The sequence below is a fragment of the Marmota monax genome, unplaced genomic scaffold (assembly GCF_021218885.2).
Source record: "Marmota monax isolate L192 unplaced genomic scaffold, Marmota_monax_Labrador192_F-V1.1 WCK01_AAM20220418_F8-fsc00452, whole genome shotgun sequence".
Taxonomy (NCBI): domain Eukaryota; kingdom Metazoa; phylum Chordata; class Mammalia; order Rodentia; family Sciuridae; genus Marmota; species Marmota monax.
Window position 1 is genome coordinate 469,932 of NW_026694883.1, and position 23,853 is coordinate 493,784.

General features: G+C 34.8%; 1 protein-coding gene across 1 annotated transcript in view; it reads left to right on the top strand.

Moving 5' to 3' along the window:
• LOC124080732 (TBC1 domain family member 5) overlaps positions 1-23,853 on the top strand; it is a gene marked incomplete at its 3' end in the record, with an annotated part of 424,799 nt that overhangs the window by 393,496 nt on the left and 7,450 nt on the right. Inside the window, 2 exon segments of the mRNA XM_046426732.2 lie at positions 13,486-13,748; positions 18,198-18,263. Of these exon segments, the coding sequence (XP_046282688.2) occupies positions 13,486-13,748; positions 18,198-18,263 (329 nt within the window).

Genomic DNA, 23,853 nt, shown 5'->3' on the forward strand with positions numbered 1-23,853 from the left:
GACCCTACAGCCAAATTGAGGTAAATGAGATTGTACCACTCCACTGCTTAGAGCCCTTTTATGACTTCCCAAAACACTGAGGAAAAAATAAAAAAAAAATTAAAAAAGCCTTTATGAGGAGGGCCTGCAAGACAGACCTTTGCTGCTCTAGCCTCCTGCTCTCTCTCCAACCTCATTTGCTACCACCACTCTCTTCAGTTGTTCTCTGGGCAGATGTGGCCTGGCATCAGAAGCTTTATACATGCTTTTTCATATCCAAGAATCCACATGGCACAGTGAATTCCCTGTTCAAATTCCATCTCTTCTGACTAGACCCCTTCACTGTGTGTCCCTTGGTTTCACTTTGTTACTATTTGCATTTTTTGTTTTGCATAGAAATACTCATTTCTTAAATGGTTTTAAACTTTTTATTTATTTGCTGTTGGGAAATTTTTGTTTGTTTTTTGCACTAGATATAAACTCCATGTTTGTTGACTATACTGAGTATAGCAGACATTCAGTGAAAGAATTGCACTCAGCAAATAAATGTTTAAACGGTGGTTCAAACTCATAATTAGTCAAAGAAATTAAAAATAAATGACTATAGAGTGCCATTTTCACCTTTCATTGAAAATCAGTGAACCTGCACTGGTGAAGGTGCATGTGTCCCATTAGTCACCAGTCAAGAGAGTATAGATAGAGACAGATTTGATCATCTTGCCAAACATTTCTTCCAGCTTTATATATAGGCCTTATAATTACCATATTATCCCCTTGCTTGCCATGGTTTACTTCTTTATCTTAATGAAAAACCATTACCACTGTGCAACCTTTGGTAAAGTCCCTGTTTAACTATTTGAGGCCTAAGTTGTTTTTACCAGTTACCAGCAACACCTGGAGAGCAGGGATCTGATGATACCTGCTACATCTATGGCAATGGACATCTATTTGTGTTGCATATCCAAATAAGGAACATGGATGCAAAGATGACATGTGATTTCATGGATAAGAATATCTCTAAAAATCAAGAAGCCTGATTTCTCTGCTTTACCATGGATTGCTATAATTAAGCCTTTAAATGCATGTGCCTAGGTATTTTAGTGATATATTTTCCATTACGTGTGTGGATAATATTCACTGTGCTCTGATTTCACTGACTTGCATATTTCTTTTTTAAAATGGGAATTGACATTTTCATGTTCATTCAACTTTTGAGCTCAGAATGACAATTTAACACTCAAATCTTGTTCTAGTTTTGTCCTTAAATAACCATAAATTACTGCTATAAAAAAGTACACTGAAATTGTGACCAGTCTTCAGAAAGACCCATCTAATTTCCTTAAGAATCTGTGACTACTAAAATGCCCAATTGAGTGGTCACTGAACAGAATTTTATATTTTTTAAAGACTGCATTCTCCTACATTTAGTAGAATAGCATCTTCCTTATTCCAAAACACTCATGGATTTTCTCTTTTGAAAATGACACAGATTTTCAAACTCTAACTTTTTTATTCTATGTACAGTTGATGAAATAAACAGTAGCTATCAGTAGTGGCTGAAGAGCACCTGTCACTAGTATTATACAGGTAGTATAACTATAGGTCTTTTAACTTACCTGAGCAATTGCCTATCACAAAAACTAGGTGTTTCATTTGAGTAAATTAGGCCTTACTTAGAGATGGAAGAAACTAATCTTGGCCCCCTTATCTCTTAACACACCAGATCAGCAATAGCACTCCTTATGGTAACCTACCCAGCATTCCTCTGCCCCCTGTCAATTCTAATTTCACCAGGAATATCATCTACAAAATGAGATCTAAGAGGAAGCCAGGTTCCAGAGACAGGATGTCCTAAATTCCTCAGCTAGAATCCTTGTCTCTTTGGAGTGATAGCATCTATTCTTACCCCAGCAATACTTAGAGGCTCTTAATTGTCCCATCTGTGCTAGGTATCAGGATCTGACTACACTCATGAATGTGCCTCCCTGGTCCTGCCTTATCAGAATGTCCTGAAAACCGGCAAGTTCCCAGGAATCGTGAAGATTCTTCCAGTCCTTGTAGTCTTATAATAGAATAGGAGCTCCAGGAGAGCAGGGACCACCTTTTTTTACTAGTATTTTTCTAGTACTTGGCACAGAGAAAATAATTCAAGCATCTGGAAAAAATGAATGAGTGCTTTTGAGTTTCAATTATAGAGCAACTCATATGCCTGACAGTGTGACTTGTGTAAGTCTGAACATATTTGATATCAGGGTCTGGTCCTTAAAATATAGATCTTAAATATTCGGTCTGATTTTTTGATATTTGCATATGTCTGTGTAATAATTACCATCCAAATCATACATCTGGAATGGACATTTATTTTGCCCCATACATTTCCTTCATATTCCCTGTGTTTAGCTTAGTACCTCACACTGTGTTGGAGTAAATAGATATTTTTACTTAACAACTAGATAAATAAATACTCTCTTGAATCCTCAAAGGTATTATAATATTCTGCAGGACAATTTCCATTTTCTGCAGTCATCAAAATTTTTAAATTAGGCTTTATTATACTTCCATAATGACTGCATTTTTCAAAGAAATTCTATTGCTAAGTTATGATTAAAAAATAATATGCTAATGTTCACAAAGCGTTGGAGTCCATGGTTTTCAGTATTAGTAATTAATGGACTAATCAGAATTTTAGGGGACACAGATGACTATATTATTTTGTGATATTTTTGTGTTCAAATATCTAAGCATTTGTGCTACATATAAGCACATCTATACTGAAATGCTCTTCAATATTATAGCAAAGAGAATTGTTAATTCTTAATCAACTTAGGTAAATTCTAAAATTATCTCCTGTCTAGTCTAGGGTAAGTAGATCTTTTTTCTTAAAAAAAAATAGGTATAACTTGCACATAATATACAGATCTTAAACATGCAGTCTAATGAGCATTGATATTTATATATACCTATGTAACTACCATCCAAAATAATACATCTGAAATGAATCTCTCTTTTTTGGCTGCAAAATTACTTCATATCCATTTATAGTCAATTCCAATCCTTCATCCTAAGGCATCTACTTTCTGATTTCTATCATTATATGTTAGTTTTGCCTATTCTTAAGTGGAACCATACAGGAGCTACTCTTTGGTGCCTACTTTTTGTTTTCCTCACTCTGCATAATGTTTTTGTACATATCAGTAGTTAATTCCTTTAGAGTAATTAGTCAGTTTTTCCATCCCTGTAACAACTACCAGGAAAATATCAATGTAAAGGAGAAATTTATTTTGGATCATAGTCTCAGTGATTTCAGTTCATGGTCACTTGGCTCTATTGTTTTGGGGCCTGAGGTGAGGCAGAACATCATGGCAGAGAGGACATGGTGGAACAAAGCTGTTTGCCTCATAGAAGCCAGGAAGCAAGAGAGAAAAAGGAAGGAGCTAGGAAAAAATATACCCTTTGAAGGCATGCTCCTAGAGACCAACTTCTTCTAACCACCTCCAACAGTTTTCACCACCTCCCAGTAGTACCACCAGACGGGGACCAAGCCTTCAACACATGAGCCTTTGGGGGATATTTCAGATCTAAACTATAATAAGAGTGTTGAATAGTATTCTAATATATGAATATGCTACTGTTTATCAGATCTCTTGAGAGATGTTGGGTTATTCTTGATTTGGAGTACTATGAATGAGGCTGCTGTGAACATTTCATGGAGATATTTTGATGTTCGTTTTTTTTTTTTTTTAATTTATGACAGTGGAATACATTACAATTCTTATTACACATATAGAACACAATTTTTCATATCTCTGGTTGTATACAAAGTATATTCCCACCAATTCGTGTCTTCATACATGTACTTTGGATAATAATGATCATCACATTCCACCCCATGCCCCCTCCCTTCCCCTCCAACCCCCCTGCCGTATCTAGAATTCATCTATTCCTCCCGTGCTCCTTCTCCCTATCCCACTATGAATCAGCCTCCTTATATCAAAGAAAACATTCAGCATTTGGTTTTTGCTAATCTCCATCATATGGGATTAGGCCCCAACTTCCATAAGACTCCTTTGGTGCAAGAATTAAAATCGAGAATCAATAAATGGGATGCACTTAAATTAAAAAGTTTCTTCTCAGCAAAAGAAACAATCTGTGAGGTGAGTAGAGAGCCTACATATTGGGAGCAAATCTTTACACCTCACACATCAGATAGAGCACTTATCTCTAGGGTATATAAAGAACTCAAAAAGTTAAATGCCCAAAAAAACCAAATAACTCAATAAATGAGCCAAGGACCTGAACAGTTATTTGTTTTTGATATATATTTTTAATTTCTCTTAGATTAAATTGCTATATTTTTGGATAGCTGTATTTTTGCCTTACAAGAAACTAGCAAACTGTTTTACAGAATAATTATACCTTTTTCCACTCACATCAGGAATGCATGAGGGTTTCAGTTACTCCATATCTTTGCCAGCATTTGCTGTGGTCAGTCATCTTTATTTTGTCCATTCAACTTGGCATGAAATGGTATCTTGTTGTGGTTTAATTTGCATTTTCCTAGTTACTAAGGATGTTGATCATCTTTTTACAGCAAATTGATGATTTTTATATATTCTTTTATGAAGTTATCTGTTCAAACAGTTTGCCCATTTTAAAATGGGTTATCTTTTTCTTACAGGAATTCTATTTTTGGATAGAAATCTTTGTGAAATGTATGCATTACAAATATCATTCCCCTGGTGTGGCTTCCCTGTTCACTTCTTTGATCAATGGAAAATTTTGATTTTTTTTGATAAAGTTTATTTCATGTTTGTTTCATTTCATGTTTCCTACCCCTAGCCTCTATTGTATGGATTCCCCAAGACCACAGTCAGGTTCAGTGATTTAGTAGAACTCAGAGAAGCTGTTATTTTCATGGTTACAGTAGATTACAGTGAAAGGATATAGATTAAAATCAGGAGAAGGAAGTTTGGAGTTTAGGAGAAACAAATACAAGCTCTCAATTTTACTGTTCCAGTGGAGTGATTAATTCTTCTAACAACCACCTATGGTAGCATATGGAAAGTGCTGCCAGCTAAGAAAACTCACCCACCCTTTGGAGTCTCCCATTTTTATTGGGGTGTCAATCATGTAGGCATGGAGTACTCAGGTAACTAACTCCATCCCTTCAGAGGTCAAATCAATATGGAGTGTGTCAAGGCCCAAGTGAACAAAAACAGGTGCTCACCATAAATCCCAATGTTGGCAAAAAACATTTGTGTAGCCCAAGGACCAGGTATTCAGAGACACTCTTGTCAGGCAGGAAGCTTAGAAGTTATCTTCCAAGAATCAGTCAGAGGCTAGTCCCAAACACCTTTGGCATGTGTAGGATTTGGGCAGCCCAGATAATCCTTTATTACAAAAATTCCCATTTCCTTCTTGAAACTGTGTGTTACTAGATTTGTGTTCAAATCTGTGATAAACCTCAAAATAATTTGTGTGTCCGTGAAGTGAAGTAAGGGTGAGGTTCATCTTTTTACATGTAGGTATCCAACTATTCCGTAACATTTGTTAAAAAAGTCTTTCCTTTCTCCGTTGGATTCTTGTTTGAAATCCATCGGAGGTGTGGTGTGTGTGTGTGTGTGTGTGTGTGTGTGTGTGTGCGCGCGCGCGCATCTCCATTTCTGAATTATTTATCCTTTCTCTAATAACAGACTGGCTTATTTATGTAGATTTTTAGCAAGTCTTTATTTTAGATAGGCTAAGTACTCCAACTGTGTTCTTTTTAATTATTTTGGCTATTCTAGATTATTTGCATTTCCAAATAAAATTTGTAGTTAGCATTAATTTTTGTAAAAATTAATGTTTGGAATTTCATGATAAGAATTCTAATTATAATTACACTGAATGTCTACAGATCAATTTGGAAAGAACTGATATCTTAACATCATTGAATTATCTAGGAAGATGGATTATCTCTTCATTTAGTTAGATCTTCTTCAACATCTAAGCAATATTTTATATTTGTCAGTGTAAAAGTTATATAGATTTTATTTTTAATTAAGAGAAAGTAAATTCTCCCATTTTTCTATACCTAATCTGTTCGTTCCTGTTTCTTCATTTTAAAAACATGACTTTTTTATGGATTCACCTTGTTTCTTTATATCTTATTGGCTTTTGTACTTCTGCCTTAAAACCCTAACAGTTAATTATTTATGTATGTTTAACTACAACTGTTATTTTTTTTCTGTTGTGAATATTTGTAGTGACTCTGAAAGTAGAAAAAGAGAAGTAAAAAGGGAAAATCTCCCTGCCCCCAAAAAAGTAAATGCCTCAGAAGGTCCTCCTTTCTGCTGTGTCCCCCTAGGCCAAAGAATCCCTGACTCTGTGAAGTCTCTGCTAGTTTGAACCATGGTTACTCATTGGAATGATTCTTACTTCTCAGGTACATCAGTCTAGAAGACAGATTCATTGAAATAGAAACCTATTTCTATCCTAGAAATAGAAACCTCAATATTTATTCCTATAGTTGTCTTGAGAAGTTTACAAACCATAATTTAAATTGTGTTCAGATCCAATTAGGTAAGCTCCACAGTCTGACTTATATCCTACCACTATCACTGCCAATCTTTTTTATTCCCAATAGGCACTACTCCTTTTGGTTTGCATCACATTGAGAAAATTGGACCTGCCACACATAAAAGAATTGTAGTCTAACTGAAAGGAAAGTTTCCTTTGAAACTCAAACTAGTAAGGAATAAATAATAGCAAGTTAATTTTTATCATTTAGTTTGTTTTTTTTTGGAGAGAGAGAAAATTTTTTAATATTTATTTTTTAGTTTTCGGTGGACACAACATCTTTATTTTTATGTGGTGCTGAGGATTGAACCCAGCGCCCCACACATGCCAGGCAAGCGTGCTACAACTTGAGCCACATCGCTAGCCCTATCATTTAGTTTTAATAGAAGCCTATAAAATCTAGCGTTCTTTGAGATGTGGAGTGAATTCATTTTCTAAGATAACAAACCTCACATTATGGTAAGCAAATCAGAATTGGATATAGATTTCTTTGGTTGAGGTAAATTTATTGCACCCATCTTCAAAGTTACAGAATTAAGAAAATTAGAAAATAATTCATTTCATAGAGTCCAAAAACTTTAACTTACAGAATTTTTAAAAATATTAAACATCAGCTTGGATGTTAGAATCATATTGAAATGTATTATGAATATAAACTTAGAATCACCTGGAAAAGTATTAGGCTGCAATTCTGACAATTCTTATAAATTTCCAAACAGATTGTTATCTAGAAGAATGGAAGAAATAAACATGAGCCATTATCCATTCAAAGTAGATCAATGATGACGGAATGGGAATACATAGGAGTGCAACAAGGATATCATTTCTGTCCCCAAATCAAGTTGTGTGTGTGTACTTTTTCCATGTATTCTACTCTTTTCACATAAGAAAATAACTTTAAAATAAATTGCTTTTATGGTAGAAAAAACTATAGGTAGAATGATATGAGAAAATGATAGAAATGGATAAGAATCGAGAAGAATGATCGTGGAAGATAAAGGTGGGGGGAGAGAAAGGAACAGAATAGAAATTGATAGTGCAAATAAAGAGACAAGGCAAGCAAGTAGGCCCTAAGTTTGGAGATAGGGTTTGGCCACATTCTTCAAGGTCCAAGACTTGTGTGTATGCCTCTTATTTTGTCTTGCAGATCATAAACTCTTAGAGTTAGATGGAGCTTTTACTCATGCCAGAACTAGAAGTCTCTGTGTCTGAAGATGATTTCCCAATCTCTACTTATATAGTTTCAGGATTAGGACACTTGCTATTTTAAATGGAACCAATTCCATCACTAGAATTTCTTATATAATTGCTTTGGAAGTCTCTTCTCTAACTTTTGTGACTTATATCGTTTTTTAAAGCCACACCCATATAGCAGCCCTTATAATATTGGAGGACCTGACCCCCAGTGTTCTCAGCCATTCCTCTTCCAACTTAATTTTCAACCTCTCTGCTATTCTCTCTGTTTTAGACCTCACTTCTCCCAGAAGTTAACACATCATCAAAAGCTGACTGTCACAGTCATATCTTCTACTCTGTGGGCACTCACCTAAGTATTAATGCAGCCCAAGAATCCTAATTTTCTTAATAATCACTGTAGGTTTGTAATCTTGTCAGCCAAACCAAAATATTGATGTTTGAGAGTTGTAATATTTTAAAATTTGGGCTCATGTTCAGCTTATGCTGTCCCATTGTATATGTGATATGTAGGCATGGTGTCAACATAATTACATGAGCTTTTCATTGTCTTTGTTAATTTTTTTCTGCTAAATTTATATTTCATTCTAACCTTTATTTTAAATTTTGATTCTTTTATCTAATGCACTGGGGTTGTCTGCAGCCTTTAGTCTGAAATTAAATTAGCATCCAGGTGTGATGGCACATAGTCCTTTGTCCCTGCTACTTGAAAGATTGAGGTGGGAGAATCACGATTTTAAGGCCAACCTGAGCAATGTAGCAAGACACTGTCTTTAAGGAAAAAAAAAAAAAGTTGATTACTACATGTCCTACTTTTTCAAGCCACAGAATTGTGGAATTTTCTATCTTAAAAGGGATCTAAAATGTCATAAATGTTCCTTTGTTTTAGGGATAAGAGAACTTAGGTCCTGACAGGATAAATAACTCTCCTATAGTTACACAACTCATTAACAGAAATTATGATCTAAAAATGAACTGGTGAACAAGTCTGTGAACCAAGTCTAAAACACATATCATTACCAAGAGCTCTTATTGAATTGTGGGGTTCAGTTGTTCAATGTAACCAAGCATGCATTTTTCTCCATTATATCCACATATACTGTGTTACCTTGACACAGTCTAACAGACCTTAAGCACTATCAGACAGGAAGTACAGTTGCCTTGGAATGACTTGTTTCTAGTGAACTCTACTGGTCCCTTATAACAAACTACATTTATTTCCAAATAATTGATAAAAATATTTGTATTTAATATTTTCTAATTTGTGATTTTTACAATCATTTTGAAAAATTCAAATGTTTTCCAAATTCCATTCTTTTGACATGTCTTTTTACTTAATAAAACAAAATGAGTAATGTATTTAAACACAAACCTAACTAACCATTTGAAATTTTATGATGTGCCCGAATAACAATGTGTCAACCTATTAAGGAAATCGGGGAGAAAAACCTTTTATTTTAACACTAGATTATGATGCAAATATGTAACTTTGAATGCTTTTATTGGAAAAAAGAGAAAATGAATAATGAATGAGGGAGTGAATGAATGAACAAACCAAGTCCTTGGAGAACACAAGGAAAAAAAAATAACAAGAAAAATATAAATTAGAATACTGAGAAAAAATAATTTATTTATTTTTTTTTTTGGATTTTTTTTTCTATTTTATTTCTATACTTTATCTTTTTTTTTTAAATTTTTTATTGTTGGCTGTTCAAAACATTACATAGTTCTTGATATATCATATTTCACAATTTGATTCAAGTGGGTTATGAGCTCCCATTTTTACCCCATATACAGATTGCAGAATCACATCAGTTACACATCCATTGATTTACATATTGCCATACTAGTGTCTGTTGTATTCTGCTGCCTTTTCTATCCTCTACTATCCCCCCTCCCCTCCCCTCCCCTCCTCTCCCCTCCCCTCTTCTCTCTCTGCCCCCTCTACTGACATTCGTTTGTCCCCCTTATATTATTGAGAAAAAATAATTTAAAATAAGCTGAAAACTGATTATTTGACAAAAATACAGATAAGCACCTAACAAAATTGTATTACAGAAAGTGAAATAAATATTGGCTATATAATATATCTAAAAAATAAGTCTATAAGTAGAAAGGAGATAAACCAGGATGATGTCAAGATTTGGATAACAGGAGATAAGAGGTTGTGGCAAGATGATAATTTTTTTTTAAGTTTCAGAGATTTTAAAAGTTAAAACAGGTCATGACTCTGGCATTTACAAAGATACTAGAGACATGAGAGTCATGTGAGTTGAGTGAGGGTCAGAAAGCTACACTATATGAAACTAAGAGGGTAGTGAGAGGCTGGGAAGAGGAAGCCTCTTTTCATAGTATCATAGTGTTCCATTTTCATAGATTCAGAAACTGAACAAAAAGAGCCCAACAATGAAGTTAATTTCGAGCTGGGGTATGGTACAGGTATTTTGAAGAGATTCTTGGGTCTTCAGAAAATGCCTCTGTTGCTATTGACTTGACCTGCTAAATGAGGTGGCGCCAAAACTAAGTTCTTGGTATAATTTTAAAACAATTGCTTCTATGTTGCGCTGTTTTTAATAACAGTAAGTAAACAATAGTAATGAAAGATCTGATTACACAGAATGACTCAACAGATTCAATACTTAATGTCTTGTTAACTCCAAGTTCCCCTGACTATTTGCACCACTATATATTGCACTCTGTCTTTAATCCAGTCTAATCCCTACTGTCCCATCAAATCATCAACAACTGCATTAATTATCACATGATTTAATGGTACACATCACAGACACAGTACTTGTTGGAAGTTGTTCAGTATTTTATGTGAAGAATACTTCTACTTGTATTTCAGATCTAAATTAGTTAACTTTGACATTAAAAACTTGCATGAAAAAAGAAACCATTGACAGCATACTTTCCCTAGAAGTACACAATTTTCAGATTTTTTATATCTAGAAAATACAGAGTAACCTTTAATGGTCATTTTGAAAAGAAAACTGCTTCTGGAAGCTCTGGGTATTGGATAAGGGGGAGAAGAGTTAAAAACAACAACAGAAAAATGTTCAAAAAAAGGAAAACAGCGCTCATCTCCTTCTAAGAGCTATTCAGATGAAAAATTACTTGGTATGAGCTTGATCTATATGTTTTTCCATGGTTATTAGTAGTAATGAAGATGCATTAACCATATTCTCTTGATAATGCTCTAGCTGTTTCTTAGTACTTTTATCAACATATAAATTTTACAACTGGCAATATGGGAATTTGACTAGTACATTTTTGTTTATAAAAAAGGGTAACAACATTATAATTTCTTCATATCTGTGAATTATGAATCTTGACTTGCAAACAAGTAAAACTGAAATGCAACAGAACTGCAGTATCTTGAGAGCTCCTCTTTCTACTACCACTCACAAAAAATGGGAGTACATAATGCCAGGTGAATGCCTACTTAATCTAGAATTTATGTGTTCTTTTTATTTTGTTCATTCTTTTTTCTCAGGAAACATGTATTGAGAGCTTTCCCTGTTGCCAATCTGGAGTATCTGTAAATTGACAGTGGTCTACTTCATTAGGAAGCAACCAAAAACTAGAAAATAAGTGGTGCCTAAGCAATGTGTATCCTTATCTCTATAAGGAAGCATTATTTTTCATAGTTTTCAGAAGGCCATTAAATAACTCAATTCTCTAAAGATGAAACGTAGTACAAAAAGAAACCATTTTAGTTTTCCGCAATTCATTGAGTTATAAATGAATAGATTTTTTTATTCAGAAAGCTGAATCCCAAGTTTTAAATTTGATTTCTCCTATCTCCAAAGTAGTGTAAGCCTCCAGTACCTAGCCCATAACATTAACTAATACCATTAGAGAAAACTTACGGTTCTCTTTGTTGTGAATATATGGATCCATTCAGATCCAGAGTGATATGTAGTCATGTTCAGGATATAGCTGACATATAAAAAAGTAGAATTACTATATGTGTGCTGCCAGATATATCTGAGAGAAGGAAATGATAGTAAAATTCAACTTTAACTGAAATAACATGGATTGTTTTGCACTTTTATGAAAAGAAAAGACATTTCTATTAATGACTTGAGCAGTAAAAATATAAACTTTTGCTGAGCACAGTGGTACACATCTATAATCCAGCTACTTAGGAGGCAGAGGCAAGAGACTCTCAAGTTTCAGCAACTTGACCCGTCTCAAAAAATAGAAAGGGCTGGAGTTGGAGTTCAGTGGTAGAATGTCCTTGGTTCAATTCCTAGTACTGGGGTGGGGTGTAGGAAGTGGAGGGTGTATTGTCATGAAGTTGGGCTACTTCCTACAACTAAAATAATTTGTAATCATAACTAGTCTTCAAGAGTATTACTATGAGGCATACTGCAAGATCATGAATCAATGGAGAAGTAATTGTTCATTTAATAATTATTTGTTCAGTGCCTTCTATTTGCCAGATAGTTATAACACAGATGCTGGCAAACCATAGGACCCAAGAAAGTAAGGTGGAGGAGAGTGGTTAGGAAGTTGGTAGCTGCTGAGTGGTAGAGTAAAACAAGAATGAATCTTCAAATCTGCAATACAGAAGTTATTGGTGACCTTGAATGATTTTAGGAAGGTAGCAAAGAGGCCACCACAAAAGCTTAATGGACCAAAGACTTCAGAAGTAGCATATGAAGGTACCTTGAAAAAACATAGAGAAAGAAATGGGATGGTAACTGGATAGGAATGGGGCATGAAAGGAGAAATTGTATACACCCATACACACTCACTATGGTGGCTTCTAATGGAAATAATAGAGTAGAGAAGGGGAAATGATGGTACAGGACAGGAGGCTGTGGAGTAACAATATTAAAAGAGGAGAGGAGATGGAATTCAGCACAAATGGAGAAGTTGCAAAGAACAGAGACTTTTCTTCCTCTGTTACAGGAAAGATTTCAACCGTGGGTAGATGCAGCTACCATTTAACAAACACTTACAGCACCTACAGTGTTCTAGGCCGTGGCAATATAGAAGTATTAACAAAGACAAAAATCTTTGCTCTCGCAAAACTTAGATTTAATTGGGGGTTGGAGGAGGTAGACAAATGATAGCAAAATAAATACATAGTATGTCAGATAAGGAAAAGTGCTGTCAAAAAAATAAATAAACCAGAGAAGTGAAGTTACAGGATATGGAATGCTGGGACAGGTGGGTAATTGCAGTTTTAAAGAACTAGACACTTGGCATAACTTTTATGAATTTACTTCATGACGCTCAGAAACATTTGTTTTCAAAATCAGATTAAATGTGGCCTGTTACCCATGTGCCTAGATTTGTGGGATATCCACTCTTAGGCTTATTTCACAGGTGCCCCCTTTTGTAAGCACCCCAGGACATGCCAAGCCCTGCACCTCTCTTTTCTAGTGCGTAGTACAGGTTTCAAATATATACTTATTTATGTGATTTTATTAATATATTTCTTTTCTACTAGACTAGAAGCTGTATCCTCAAAACCTAATAGTGTTGGCATACAATAAGCCCTATTTGTTGAGTGAATAATGAATGAAAAGTAGTAAGATTGTTTGACATAAGCAATGTTTTTAAGAATCTCAGTGTTTCATTATTCTATGATCACTTTAAGTTTTTACTTCTTACTTTATGTAGCTCATCTAGTAAATGGTCTTTTTCAAAGCAAGGCAAGTTATGTTTTCATACCAACAGTATAGGTAAAATAAAGTCATCCTCTAATTTATATCACTTTGCTTCATTTTTCTTTTTCAGGACCAATGCCAAAGGTGCTCCCCTGAATATAAATAAAGTTTCTAATAGCCTGATTAATTTTGGAAGAAAGCTGATTTCCCCAGCAATGGCCCCAGGCAGTACAGGTGGTCCTGTACCTGGGAGTAACAGTGGCAACTCCTCCTCTGCTGCTTTCCCCACCAGGACCTCAGCAGAAGCCTTGAGGCATCATTTGCAACCACAGCAGCAGCAGCAGCAGCAGCGGCTGATGAAATCCGAAAGCATGCCAGTGCAATTGAACAAAGGTAGGAAAAAATTACTAGTAAATCCACAGAAAATACAGGGTAGCCTGGGTTTTCCTCACCAGCCTATGAGGAATCAACCTCCCAGAAGGCGAGAGTAATGCAAAACACTTATTTTTTTTAAATCTGTTGCATTTTATCTTTTTCAAGCTGAAATATCTGATACTCTATTTTTCTTAATTGAGAACATTTTATCAGGTAATTTACTAAGATTTTTTTAAACTTGTATATCCTAGTGTACTTGCATTTTTGGCCTGTGGATCCCCATACTATGTGATGGTATGAAATGTCACAAGACAGGACTTTAAATAAGTTGACTGTGTTCTCTGCAACTTTATATAGTAATGCTGGCAAAGAGAGTAATGCTGTCTTTCAGAAGAGAGTCTGAAATGAGAAGGTCTAAAACCTTTTCCAGTCATAGCATTGATCAGTGCATTGCAATGGTTTGGAGGAAGCAGTCCACTCAGCTTCTTGCTTCTCATGTAGCAGCTTCACCTCTAAAGAATAAAAACTAGAATCTTAAGGGAAAAAAAAATCTAAACAAAATCTCATGTAACCAAGATAAGCATTTGAATCCATGAACCAAATGTTAGCACCATGGGCTGTAAGAGCAGAGGAAAGCTGGGAGACCATCCAGCCCACAACTCCCATTTGATGAGTGAAGGCTTTATGTGCTACTGGCTCTCAACTAAGCTTGCTTCTGTTTCAGGGCCTTTTCTCAGAGCTCCACCTGCCTCTTGCACTTTACTCCTAAGAGATCCCTTCAGGGTCTTTCTTGGGATCTTTATATTCTTGTTTTCTACTTATTTTTAAAGAGATATGTTAGGATCCTGTATTTGTAGCAGATTAGAAACAGCTACCTTTATTTTTAGTGGTGGAACTCTGCTAAAACTATAATACAAAAATAGTGAAATCATGGCAGAAAATATACCAAAAAATTAATTCTAAGACCTGAGAAAGTATAACAGTCTGGAGCCATCTAGTGTCAGAAAAAACGCCTTGACCCAAGCCCCATTCATGTCGTAAAAGGGATGCCAGGGCTACATCAGTGTTCAGTACTTAGTGTTGACAGTAAAAGGAGGAATATTGTCAGTACAAGACCTTGAATTCTGTTCTATCTACTCTGTTTAAGATTACATTTGAAATTATTAAAAATTTTACATATTGGCATTTAAGTTGGAACACTAAAGTTAAATAGACTTTATTCCCCAGTGATGCAAATTAATGAATGTATTAATACTCACATATGGGCATGCTTATCTGTATTCATCCATGGCTTATACGATGTTATCTGTCTTTTTTATGTGTCTTTGCCTATATGAAACATTAGACTTTATATAATTAGTATTTACACTTTTTGTTAGCACATTCAGTTTACCTTACATGAGATTATCTCATTTAAAATTGCACTCTTTTAATGTAGAGCTGTCACACATGATTTAAATAAAAAGGGACTTTGAATCATGTTATAGATGTATTTAATGCCAGGAGATGTGCCCACTTCCAGAATGGAAATGAATGTTATTTTATATATGGAAATGAATGTTATTTTGTATATTTCTTAATTGTACATTTTATTGTTCTAAACAAATATGATTTCAATATTGCTTTGATAACAAGCTTTAGTCAGTTGTAATTCTAACTGATGGCAGGCAAATGAGTCAGAGAATCTGTTAATGCTGTAGCTTAAATTTTCTGAGGAACCAAGCCAAATGATTATAGAAATATAAAGTTGTGTCTCTAAGGAAATGTCAAGTATTAATATCACCGTAAGTGAGAAAGGAAGTGCATGGAGATGGAACAATTGGTGAAAACCAATCCCCAGTTATGAAGAGAAAACAGAGCACTTAAACAAAGTATTTGGAACACGAGTATCACTGGGGCATTTTGTAACTGATCCCTGTCCTGAAAGAAACTGGCTTTATTTTAACTCTTCCATATTTTTACTTATGGTTCATTCTTCTCATGTCATTCTACCAAAAAAGCTTATCTGCCTTCATATTAAATACAAATAAGTATTCCTGCTAATTCTCCTCCCTGCATAAAGGTTTGAATAAAATAAAGGATAAAAAGACAGTTTATAGAAGTACAAAAGTGTACTTGGATGTTGCTCCTGACTTCACTCCTGGAGAACCCTAGACTACAATGGAAGCCCTCTGTTTCCTCATCCTGAAGCAAGGTTTGGACTGATTCCTAGGAGTCCCCCAGCTCTAAAAATTTGTGGTTCTTTTAGTGAAAAATGTATTTGTTAACTCTACAATGAAAATACTTCAATATTAATTCTTTATGCTGATAAGTCCCACAAATATTCTTCTATGCTGTCTCTCTGACACATCTGCAAGTGTATCACCTGAAATCAGTGAACACAGTAGCCTGCCAGGAGGCTTGTGTTAGGGGATGATTTCTGACTTTCTAGAGCAAAGTTGTCTACTCAGTGCCCTTGAGAGAAGATAATTTAGTGTACTATCCTGGAAATTTTGAAAATTGTTTTGAAAAATTATTGTTTATAAAGATGAAAATGGTTTTGTTTTTCATAAGTTAACAAATACTTGTGGTTATAGGGGGGACAGTTGTGTTTGTAATCCAAATTCACACGTGTTGTTTGAAATGCATTATGTAATACATGTATGTGTTGTGATAGAATAGTGAGGAAAGAAGAGTTAGCACAGATGTTCTCCATAATTTTATTAGTGATATGAGTTTTCAACCTCTACATATAGATCAATAGATGATCTAGAATTAGCCAACTAAATCTCCTCCAAGTATACAGAAAGCAGACCTACCATTGTTCAGTGAATTTAGAATTAACTATATTATGAAAATTCAGGACCTGACCATTTCCACTAGAAGCTGTTTGCCACAGTTTGGGGTATATTCTTTTTTAGAAATTTTATTTCAGTTATAGGGGAATGTAAGTGTGTGTACTGTTAATTACTTGGTGATGATAATATAATTACAACCCAACAATTTCCAGATGAATTGACTATGTTGTAAATCATAATTGCAGCAAGAAGCCAGTGACACTGAGGGCATGTTACTTAATTCAAAATTTGATTTTTTACCTACTGTATATATTTTATATAAAAGCTGAAGGAGAAGCAAGTCCATTAATCATAAATTATCATACATGGAAAATATATGCCTTTTTAAAAGTCTCTGTTGCTCATTAATCTCAAAATACCATAGGTGATGATATATCCAGAGGAGCATTCTGTTGACAGTGACTGTGCTCCTTATTGAACTTTGTTATCCAGGAAGGAAATCAAAGAACCACAGAGTCTTCCTTCTAAATATTAGTGAACCTTAGGTTCTTCACAGAATTTTCTGTTGGTGCTCCCTTTCCTTTCTTTTGTGTGTTCTTAAAATGCCCTCTTTTTTTCTTTTCCTTCCTCTTTCCTTTGTCTGTATTTGCACTTGGTTTTTTGAATTTGAGCACTACTTTATTTTAAGCATTTACTACAGGTCCAATTTGTAAATGAAATCTTGCCTATAATTATATCAAGTGAAGGGTATGCAGTTCACAGATTTATTTTTAAACATTGACATTTGTAAGTACATGTGGCAACTCTTCATTACCTAATATGAAGTTAGAACTTATTTAGACTTTATCACTGAAGAAGTTGTTTTCAAGTTAAGTTAAAAATAAATTTTGTCTGATATAGAAAGAAATCAATTTCAAAAAAAAAAGGTCTGTGAATAAATGACATATAAACTTTAATATTCAAAGTTTTTTTAAAAAAAGAATGTATATATAATCACAATGAACTCTGCGTAGCAAAATCTTTTGATTGTGAAAGTTTCCTGTATTATAGTCTATTATAATAGACTTTTTCACTTTTCTTTTGGGAAATACAAACAAAAACTTATTAGGAAACACTCTTTTAAAAATTTGTTTCCTGCCGGGCATGGTGACACATGCCTGTAATTCCAACAATTTGGGAGCTAAGGCAGGAGGATCCAGAGTTCAAAGCCAGCCTCAGCAACTTAATGAGGCCTGAGCAATTCAGCGAGACCCTGTCTCTAAATAAAATATTTTTCTTAGAAAGGACTGGTGATGTGGCTCAATGGTTAAGTGCCCCTGGGTTCAATCCCTGGTACCAAAACAAAACAAAAAAATGTATTTCCTTAAACTGGGCATGGTTGGTGCACACCCTGATTCCAGCTACTCTGGAAGCTGATGCAGGAGGGTTCTGAGTTCAGGACCTCTCTGGGCAACTTAGTTAAATCCTGTCTCAAGATAAAAATAAAAAAACACTGGAATGAATCACAGTGAAAAAGCACTCTTGGGTTTAGTCCCTAGTACTATTTTTTCCTTGAAAATATTTTATATTAATTTTTCTAAGCTTGTGCTATATTTTTAGTAATTGATAAAATATTACAACATTGAGTATGAAAGAAAAGTTTCTTATTTCTTCTCTATGGAATCTAATTATTTTTTCTTATGAAATCCAGGCGATATAGTTACAGGAAGCGATGCTCAGGTTTCTGTTCCTGTCCAGACTCTAACTGACCTCCAAGGTACAGTTACCATAGCAACATTTTGTGTGTGTGTGTCTGTCTGTGTCTATCTCTCTCTCTCTCCCTCTCTCCCTCTCTCTCTCTCTCTCTCTCTCTCTCTCTCTCTCTCTCCCCCTCTCTCCCCCTCTCTCCCCCTCTCTGTCTCCCTTCCTCCCCCTACAGTATTATCATTCCCTACTCCAAAACTCAGTTTTTCCCCTGTCCACAGTTCGTTCATGTTTATTGGTCCACTACCATTGTTTAACCACTGAGTGGCACTGTTGTGTAGAACAAAAGTCCCCTTTCCTGTCCCATAGCTTGTTGATGTTGAAACAGACTCTGATGTGAGTTTTCTATTGAAGTGTACACAAGCCTCTTTATTTGAAAAATATGATTCCATCTGTATGTTTTGGTTATTTTAACATTATACTTTGTAGAGAAGCTGATATCAAGGTGTTCTTATTGCTGCAAAGGTACTTGGTGACAGTATTTGACAAACTAGTTTTGAGATGTTCTATGATTAGCCTGAGATACTTACATTTTACATAAAAGAATTACAACGTGTTTTTGTAAATGTTTTTAAGTATAGCCTTTATATAATGAATTGTATTAACACAAAATATGGTATGGCAAATTTTTTTATATACACTACTTAGCAACAGTTTAACATAAAAAAAGAGAACATTTGCCATCATATCCGTTTGTGCAATATGAAGAAAAAACAGTTGAAGAAATAAATGAAATTGGTAATCCCATTTTCAGCACTTCCTGTTAGATTTTAAAACATAAAAATATTTAAGGTTGCTGCATTAATCTTTTATTATGTAGTCTTGTAGATGAAATATGTCATAGAGAGGGTTTCTTTGTTAAGTGGATACCTATACTAACTAAAAGAATCTTCCCTTCAAATTCAGACTAAGATAATAGCAATACAGTATTAATAGTCTTATGTTTTGCTTAATTTAAAACATTCACATAAGATAGTCATGCTAATAGTATTAAAATACTGTTCTGATAGTGATATGTCCGCATAATATCCATTTTAATAAATTAACAGCAAAGAATGGATTGGGATTAAGAAATAATTGATGTATTGGCTTGGATTTTAAAAAACTATACTGTGGCAATAAAACAGTATGCTTTCACTTCTATATATAGTTCTCTGATTGACAGATAGTTTCTGGCTGTATTTTGGTAATTGAACCAGATGACCTTTAAGAGCTAGCTCAGGGATTCCATGAAGAGCTGTTGACTCTTCTTGGTGTCTGCTAAAGTGAATTTTTTTTATAATGTAAAATTTTTTATTTATATGACAGCAGAATGCATTACAAGTTTTATTACAAATATAGAGCACTATTTTTCATATATCTTGGTATATATAGTATATTCACACCAATTCATGTCTTCATACATGTACTTTGGATAGTAATGTCCATCATATTCCACCATCATTAATTACTCCATGCCCCCTCCCTTCCCCTCAAATGCCTCTGCCCTATCTAGAGTTCATCTATTCTTCCCATGCTTCTGCTCCCTATCCCATTATGAATCAACCTCCTTATATCAAAGAAAACATTCAGCATTTGGTTTTTTGGGATTGGCTATCTGCTAAAGTGATCTTGATGATAAAAGGTTATGATGATAAAAGGTTACTAGCATGGACAGTAGAAAAGAGAGATAATGTCCATATGATTTATCTTTAGCCTTGTCAATTATGGTTCTTAGGTAGATATTAATTTGATCATCTGATATGGAGAAAATTCACAGGAGTTAAATTCATTTCCTAAAATTAAATTCTGAACCCCCAAAGACAACTTTTTTATCATGTGTTTTATTATCCCACAGTTAATTGCTACAGAGAAGGTTTTTGGTTTCTCTACAAGATGTGGGCTTTGAAGTCAGTTTATACCTGTGGACAGAGGAAGCTGAGGGTTGGCTTGCTTATTCTGATTTCTGCTTCTATGCTATTGTTCATTTCATTTTTTCCTGCAGACCAGAGCCACATGAGCAATATTATGTTTCAAAAACAATATATTGAAGAAGAATTTTATATCATTTTGTTCAAATAACTTGTGTTATATAAGTAGAATCATTTCATGCATATATCCAACAAGTATTTTCTAAGTACCTACTACATGCCAAGCTCTGTTTTCATTAGCCCCTTGGCTTCCTACAGCTTCAACCAGCTGTCTTGGGCTATTACCTTTGCTTTAGATGACCCCCGTCAAGCCTATAGGCAAAAACCATCTCTTTTTTGCTGAATACGTGTTCCCAATCCCCTCTGCCTGCACACTCTGACAGAGATCATATCAGCATGATAGGGACAATTCCAGCTACTTTATGAGTCCCAAATAAAGAGTTCTCAATCTGTGATGATGAGTGACAGAACTGAGAGAGTGAGGTGACACCCATCCTGATTTGGATGCATATTTCCTTATGCTCGATATACTTCCTGAAGAGTGCCAAAAAGTGAGAGGAAATAGAAACCAAAACAGTTTATGGCCCCAACAAAAATCAACTATCTATACTGAATAGCATCAATAATATTAAAAGTTGGAAAATTTCATCAGGAATGCCAAACCTGTTACATAGTCCCTTATGTGTAGAGTAGATACTTTACTATAATTTCAGGGAAATTTAGCCTAAATAATAGGCTTTCCCAAACTGTCTTTTTTCAAAGTAATAAAATAAATTTGAAGAAATAAGTATCAATACTTATCAGAGGTTCTTTGATTGTAGTCTTTTTTTTTCTTTTTTCTTTTTTTTCTTTTTTTTTTTTGGCAGGGTGGGGGGTAGTTTACCAGGGATTGAACTCAGGGCACTTGACCTCTGAGCCACATCTCTAGCCCTATTTTGTGTTTTACTAGAGACAGGGTCTCACTGAGTTGCTTAGTAACTTGCTTCCTAAATTGCTGAGGCTGGCTTTGAACTTGCAATCCTCTGGCCTCTGCCTCACAAGCCACTGGGATTACAAGCATGCACCATCACGCCTGGTCTGATTATAGTCTTAATGAAATTTGATATTGGGACCTTTGCCTTTTAATATACAATGGTTATTGGGTTATAATTTTTTAGGGAAAAAATGTAAAGTGAGATTTCACAGTGTAGGTCAATAAGTAATTTTTAGAAAAGTATTGGAAAATTTCATTTTATATCCTGAAATGTAAGTTATAGTTACACACACGCACGCACGCGCGCGCACAACCATGACAGAATTTGTTTTTTTGATACTAACTACTTGGGGTTTTATTAAAATTAGTTTAAATTTCTTAAGTAATTACCATAGCAATGTTATATTTTTTAAAAAATTTTTGAATTTATACTTATATGTATGTATTTATCTTATGGGTGTGATGCACAGAGAGGTATCAATAGTACTTGTCACGTTGCTTTTAATACAAAAAAGGGGGAAAGGGTTGGGGTTGTGGCTCAGCGGTAGAGCACTCGCCTAGAGCGTGCGAGGCGCTGGGTTTGATCCTCAGCATCAGATAAAAATAAATAAATAAAATAAAAGTATTGTGTCCAACTACAACTAAAAAAATGTGGGAGGTGGGGGGGTCAGTCTCCCTCTCCAGGTAACCACTGTTGATATTCTTAAGGTAAAACTAAAAATGCATACAACATTAAGCAAGCCCAATTAATTGAAGATATTAAAGAAGGGGAAGGAAGGGCCCTCCACTTTCTCCTCTTACCTCTTTCTGCCAGCCCACTTCCCCAAGGGTAACCATTGCTAAGTTTCTTATGATTCCTTCCAGTGGGGGGCGGTGACTGAAATTGAGGAGTAACATGGGAGTCACATTAATTTGGTAAGAGCTCACTGGCCTGAATATGACTTCCCCTTTGGTAAGATCTCACTTGCCTGAATATGACTTCCCCTTTGGACTATCAAGATAAAATGTAATAGAAATGTTCCAGTATAGATAATAAGCAGAAATTTGATAGGACAAGAAAAGGGAGGCCAAGTCAACAGGAATAGGACACAGTAAGACAAGAAAGAGACAGTTCTGTTCACAGGAGTGAAGGAAGAGACCAGCAACAGCAACAGCAACGTTCCTTCTGGGAGACACTCTGCTAGCTACTCTGATAGGTATGACAAGTAATGGTCCTGAAGCAGAACATATGGTTCCATTGTGTTTGGTATAATCACTTTAAGGCAGAGGAATGTGTTATATGTAAAATGACTTCTGGGAAGCATGAATTAGCTAGAAAATGCATTTTTATGGAATATCTATTCCAAATACATGGAATAGTGAGTTGCTTTTGGACTGAGAACAAGGTCAGAATTTGGTCTGTACTTTCAAAAGTCCTCATTCCATTCTTTAATTTTAGATCATATTTGCCACAGCCCACTTGGCACTGTCCTTTCTAGGGTAGTGTAGCTTTGTCTAGGATGGGTTTGAGTTTGAATCCTGGCTCCATCACTGCCTTGTCAAGCATCCTGGGAAGGTTGCTTAACCTCTTATTGGTAAAGAGGGAATAAGAGCAACTACTTAAGGTTTGTTGCGGGACCTTATTCCCAGCACTTGTCCCATAATAAGGGTTCTAGGCTGCTACCTGCTTAGGTAGTAGGTGTAATGGTAGCACCATTATGTGTTTTATGTTTTCTCTGGTTTGGGGAATTAAATTATGAAGGAACCCAACCAACACCTCTGTCTTTTCTTAATTATTGTTTCTGGTATTCTAAAAATATGTGTTTGCTTATGAGTCCCCTTAATTTTAGAAAATATCCAAGGAAACTAAAAATTTTTTAAGATTTGTTAGATATAATTACATCATTTTGGAAGAAAATGGAAAAAAAAATTATGATAGTTCACAAAATTGAAACTTTTGCCAAGGGTAAACAAAATTTAAATGAATCTACCTGGAATTTTAGATTAACTCAGTACTTGAACTATAATGTCAAATATTGAGAGTCTAGAGATCATGAGTAGAGTACAGTAGTCAAAGGAGTAATGAAGAGAATTTCCCAGAGCTGAAGGAAGATATTGGCATGGAGTTAAAAAAAAAAAAAAAAATCTGACAAGTAAGATAAAAGTTAAAAAGACCCTTCTCTAGGAGCTCCACAGAAAACTTATAGAACTTCAGGATGAGGAGAAGACTTAAGGTTTCCAGAGAGAACCAAAAAGAGTCTTGTTTCCAAGACAACATCAGATAGACATCAAATTTCTCTTCAGCAAAGCTGAGGGCCTGGAGACATTTGAGTTTATTTCCAAAGTGTTGCAAGAAAATTGTCTTGAGCTAGAATCTTATTTTCAGCCAAACTAGCATTCAAACAGGAATACAAAGCAGACATCTTGGGGACCTGAAAGAATTCAGGTCTACCAACAAACCAAATTCCCACCTGCCCCCACATAATTACTTTATACACATATCCCACCACTATAAATGTAAAATTGTTATTCTAACTCTTTAATTAATAAATAAATCAAAAACAAAAATTTCAAATGTTTTAGAAGTCAGTGGTAACAAGAAAACCAAAAATAAAAGTCCTGAAAGATTGAGATAAAATAATAGAGGAAATGCAATTTTTTGAAAATAAGAAAGACAGTGAAATAATTTTCAAAGTATATGATTCAGTAAAATAGAACAAGAACATCAAAATACATCTGAA